Raw genomic sequence first — 5,552 nt, 5'->3', positions numbered from 1 at the left:
CGCGCAGGCTCAGCGGCCATGGCTCACGGGCCCAGTTGCTCCGCGGCATGTGGGATCTTCCCAGACCGGGGCAAGAACCCGTGTCCCCTGCATCAGCAGGCGGACTCTCAACCACTTCGCCACCAGGGAAGCCCCATCATATCACCCTCTTGATTCAAAGTATTTAACAATTTTTCAACCCACCCTCCTATGCTGTGCACTCATGGTCCCTTATAAATTGTTCCCACCGCTGTGGTAATCCTGATTCTCATTACTTCTCAACAAAGAACCACTAATGTTTGATCATATAGTGCTTCTGATCTTCAAAGCCTTTTCGTAAGTATTATCTCATTTGATTTTCACAAAACCCTTTAAATGGAGCATTTCGCTAAAGAAGGAAACTCAAGCAAAACGATGAAAGATCACAGGGTGGCAGAGATGGAACTAAAACGCCGATATTTTGGTTCCAACACAGAATCAAGCCAGTCTCTTCAGTATCCTTCACTCCAAAATACCCTGCCCCTACCTCTAAGCCTTTGATCTCCAGATAGTTCTCTCCATCCATCCAAATCTCCCCAATTTCTCCAAGATTTCCACTTCAACGGAGCCTCAGGCAACCATTCTACTCTAAATGAACCACTCAACTCTACTTCCCCAGCTAGTGTGCACTATTCATCTTGTACCCTAATCAGATACATAAGTGGGCTGCTTCTTAAATCTTTAACCTGGACATGTGTTATTTCTCTATCTGGAATCTAAAGTTCTAGAAGCAAGAAATGGTTTTCGGTGTTACTTCTGAATCGCCTATAGCATTTAGCATAGTGTTAGTACATAGTAGGTCAAGAAATACTTCTTGCATTGAAATAGAAAAAGATAATAGTACCTGAGGCATTAAAGATGATTATAAGGTGCAAAGGTAGGTACATAAGAATGAAGCACACAAGTTCCAGTGAAAAAGAGAAAGGTAAAGAATGAAGAAATCTGCAGTAGTGAAGACAGCACTAGCAAATCTGGTTTGAGGACTGCAGTAGCCCAGACTCCAAAGTAAAAATTGAAAGACGAACTGTAATTGCTGCAGGCAGAGGACAGTAAGGGGGTTGCTTCAATGATGTGGAAAAGCTCCAATAATTTTTTTTAAATTTATTTTATTTTTATTTTTTTGGCTGTGTTGGGTATTTGTTGCTGTGTGCGGGCTTTCTCTAGTTGTGGCGAGCGGGGACTACTTTCCATGTGGTACGCGGGCTTCTCATTGCAGTGGCCTCTCGTTGCGGAGCACGGGCTCTAGGCGCGCGGGCTTCAGTAGTTGTGGCACGTGGGCTCAGTAGTTGTGGCTCGCGGGCTCTAGAGCGCGGGCTCTAGAGCACAGGCTCAGTAGCTGTGGTGCTTAGTTGATCCGCGGCATGTGGGATCTTCCCGGACCAGGGCTCGAACCCAGGTCCCCTGCATTTGCTGGCGGATTCTTAACCACTGCGCCACCAGGGAAGCCCCTCCAATAAATTTTTGACAACTATAAAGGGCATTTAATGAGTCGTGAGAGGAGAGTACTGTGAGTACTATCAGCTATAATACATCAATAAATCTATACAATTTTTCAGACGAGTCTTCAGATGAGCGTTACTTTTTGCAGGACTCCACACAAAATTTAAATCAGAGCTGGTTTTGCCGGCTCTCATATTATCCAGTTCCCTTCCCTCTCCGCCCTCCCAGTCTTCCCACGCCTGCTCGGTTCCATTAAAAATGCAAGCGTTTGGAAAACTTTGCAAGACTAGAACACGGCTTTCAAGTTTTGCGTACATTTATCCTACCCTGGGAGCACTGAATTGGTTAGGTGACAGATGCTGCCTATACTACTAACCACCACACGGACGCGGCAGCCAACTCAGCCACAACCCATAAGGTGCCCCTAGCCGCGCGGCGCTCGCCACACCTCCCTTTCCCTTCCAACTGCTCCGCACCCACTGGGGAACCTCGGGGTCCACCGGGTCGAGGAGGGCGCCAGCACCAACAACTCATTGGTCAGCTCCTGGAACGGACAGGACACGAGGCCAATGAGAACGCGGTACCGGGCCGAGGCCAGGGAACGTGCTTAAGGACGAGGGCCTTCAAGAGGAGAACGAAGTCGGGCAGGAAATTCGGACTCCCGGAGCGCAGGAAGTCATGCGAGCGGTGACTGCGAGGCAGGGGGAGCAGAACTCACCCACGGCGACAGCGCCCATAACTGCATCCCTTAATGGGCCCTCGGGCTGGGCAGCCTGCTCCGTCTTCCTCTGGGTGACGAATTGAGAGCGACAGAGCGGAAGCCAGCGTGACCCCTAGAAAGCAACAACTTCCGCTACGCAGCATTATGGGAAGTGGCTTTAGCCCCAGGGTCCGGCGGCACTGACGACAGTTAATCAGCGCCTGCGCGGGGCTCACACCGGAAGTCTGAACGCGGCAGACCTTGGAAGCTTGGCTGTCAATGAGTATTTCCCGCTCGCGTGTGACTCTGGGGTTATTGAAATACTTCTAAAGTATGGGTACCTGGTGGTGGTCAGACATTTGGAGTCTCCTGGATAGATACCTTACTCAAACACTGCATCTGAAGGCTGGCTAAGAGGGGACATTTAAAGTTCACGCTTTCTCCCCTAATTCTGTCCAGTCGACTTCTAAAGTTGAATATGTAAATAGTCTTGAACTAACCTTGCCGACACAAGGTAAAATTTACAAATATTTACTGTTTACTCGTTAGAAATAGGTAAGTGCCAAGCCCTCTGTAAAGTGAAATAAACATAGGCCTCATCGCCCTGGACTATAGTCTTATGCAGAAGACACAATAATTGCTAGGAAAAAATGATGCAGGTGGCAATAGAAAAGCAGGTAAGGGATATAAACAGGTAATTCACAATAAAAGAGCATGATATGAAGAAATATTCATCCTTATTAGTAATCTGATAAAACTAGGTTAAAGTGGCAACCTAGGGACTTCCCTGGTGGCGCAGTGACTAAGAATCCACCTGCCAATACAGGGGACACGGGTTCGATCCCTGGTCTGGGAGGATCCCACATGCCGCGGAGCAACTAAGCCCGTGAGCCACAACTACTGAGCCTGCGCTCTAGAACCTGTGAACCACAACTACTGAAGCCCGCGTACCTAGAGCCCGGGCTCCACAACAAGAGAAGCCACCGCAATGAGAAGCCCACGCACTGAAACGAAAAGTAGCCCCTGCTCGTTGCAGCTAGAGGAAGCCTGTGCGCAGCAAGAAGACCCAACACAGCCAAAATAAATAAGTAAATAAATAAATAAAAAGAAAGTGGCATCCTAATCTGTCCAATCGGCCAGAGTAACAATGGCTAAATTTGGGGGAAACTGGCTCTCCTGCTATTTACTGCTGATATAATTTAAGTTTTCTTCATTCAGCACATATGCTTTTTTTTTTTTCTATCCTAAAACAGGCTTAGGGCCATTGTACCACCTGCTTCCTCTCCCTAGAATGCTATTCCCTTTTGATCTTATTCTAATTTTGTTCACACTTCAAAAGTCACTTCCTCACAAAGAAATTGGCTGCGCAATCTAGGAAACATAGCTACCCAGTCACTCACATCACCTTATTTTACTTCTCCACCCAGCAATTATCACTATCTGGTATTTTTCTTTCATAGTTACCTACATTTACCTCCTCCCCCAGCCTATCCCCTTGCCTCCATAGATACACAGAAACAAGGAGAGATAAGCTCTTTGAGAAATGGGATATCTTTGTCTTGTTCATGGCTGTATCTCTAGTACCTGGAAGTGTTTGGAACACAGTGCTTAATAAACACTTATTGAAGAAATATAGTCATGAGAAATGCTTGTACAAGAATGTTCATAGCAGCCTTATTCATAATAGTTTAAAAACTGCAAACAGCCCACATCTCCATCAAAAGAGGAATGGAAGAACTGTGGTATAGTCACAGTGGAATACAGCAGTCACTGTGGTATAGTCACAGTGGAATACAACTAAGCAAAAAAAAATTACTGATGCAAAAACATGGATGAATCTTTATACTGAAAGAAGCCTTACACAAATGAACCTACTGTATAATTCCATCCATATGAAGTTTTGGAACAGACAAAACTAATTGTGGTGGGAGAAAAAATCAGAGTAGTGGTTGCCTCTTGGGTTGGGTGGGGACTGACTGGCAAGGAGCATTTAGGAACTTTCTGGGGTGCTGGTAATGTTCTATATCTCAATAGGATTTGAGTTACAAAGATGTTTGCATTTGTCAAAACTCAGCAAATATACATTTAAGATGTTCATTTCATTTTTACTTCAAAAGAAAAAACTGATAGGGATAGAGTAGGATAATCAAATAGCTCAGAAATCCCATTAGGGGATTGTAGATAAAGAGGGAACTTTAGGGAGCTTTGGGAGACCACAGTAAGTTAATGATCACTCAAGAATGCAGGTTTGCCTAACCACAAAACCATGCAACATAAGTATGAGGCATGCCTCAAAACAATAAAACAATGGTAGCATGAGACTCACATCCTGCCCAGTGAGCTCAGTAAGTTAATGACTCCTAGGACATGCTCTCTGCACACATAAAAAACAATAATTTATGGAAAGGTGACACTTCAAAGTGAAAGACCCTCATTGTACTGAGACCTGAAATAATTTTTCCATAGTGCCATGACAGTCCCGGCTTGACCATGTAGGGACAAGAAAAACTCCCCTGCCCAACCTGGAGGAGGAGCTGATGATGGAAACATGACATCTACTCAAGAATGAGGAAGAAGGTGGTCTTTTCCCCCTCCCCACTTTTCCTTTGATTATAAAAATGTAACCCACGAAGTACTCGGGGCAGCACAACGCTCGCCTGCCCGCCTGTAGGCCTCACAAGCGTCCTATTCTAATAAGTCACTTCTTATCCATCACTTTGCCTCTGGCTGAATTCTTTCTGCCCTGAGACATAAAGGAGCAGAGCTCCTGGAAGCGCCCCCCCGCCCAAAAAAAAAAAGAAAACGCCACCTAGCAGTTTCAGTAGTACCTGACATCAATGGATATCAGTTTACAAACCTTATTTATGAGATTTCTACAATGAATATGTAACATAAAGGAAAAAGTGCATTGTGTATATTTAGTTCGTGAAGAAAAACATTTTTAATTACTCTCGTGTTGGAGTCGCGTTCAAACTGTCCTTTTATTGGCCGGGACAAGTTTCTGTGCCTGCACAGGGTCCTTCCTAAGGTCGCCAAGGCCAGCATCCACGCTCACCTGTTCCTATTGCCTTGCTACTCGGCGTCCTTCAGGGACCAGGAGGATCGTTACTGCTTGGGAAGACCTTAGGAATGCAGAAAGTGGGACCCCACCACTACCTACCGAATCCCGAGCTGCATTATACCAAGATCCCCGAAAGATTCCGCTGCAAGTTCAAATTTGAGGAGGGTTATTTTAAAGGACCATTTCCTGACTCAGGAAACTTGCCGGCTATGCTTCTCACTGACAGTGGCAGCAGCTGGGAAACGCCAATCCGGTAGCACAAAAACTCCGCGACCCTGAAGAAGGAAGCTGGGCCCAGGAATCCCACTGGTCTCTGCTTGGGCTTCCGGGAAG

The 5,552-nt window shown here is 45.9% G+C and overlaps 1 protein-coding gene across 3 annotated transcripts in view; it reads right to left on the bottom strand.

Moving 5' to 3' along the window:
• Nucleotides 1-2,336, bottom strand: part of USP16 (ubiquitin specific peptidase 16) — a 27,977-nt gene extending 25,641 nt beyond the window's left edge. For 2 of the 3 annotated variants that reach the window (XM_007458801.1, XM_007458800.1), the window contains exon 1: nucleotides 2,177-2,336. Coding sequence is in view for 1 of the 3 variants with exons in the window: in XM_007458802.1 (XP_007458864.1) it covers nucleotides 2,177-2,195 (19 nt within the window). In the remaining 2 variants the exon portion in view is untranslated. The remainder of the gene's footprint in view (nucleotides 1-2,176) is intronic. The other variant, XM_007458802.1, reaches the window with a different exon arrangement.
• Between the last annotated feature and the right edge of the window lie 3,216 nt (nucleotides 2,337-5,552).

This window comes from Lipotes vexillifer, unplaced genomic scaffold (genome assembly GCF_000442215.2).
Source record: "Lipotes vexillifer unplaced genomic scaffold, Lipotes_vexillifer_v1.1 scaffold93, whole genome shotgun sequence".
NCBI lineage: Eukaryota > Metazoa > Chordata > Mammalia > Artiodactyla > Lipotidae > Lipotes > Lipotes vexillifer.
Note: the sequence above shows the minus strand (reverse complement) of the source record. Positions and strands in the feature narration are given on the sequence as shown.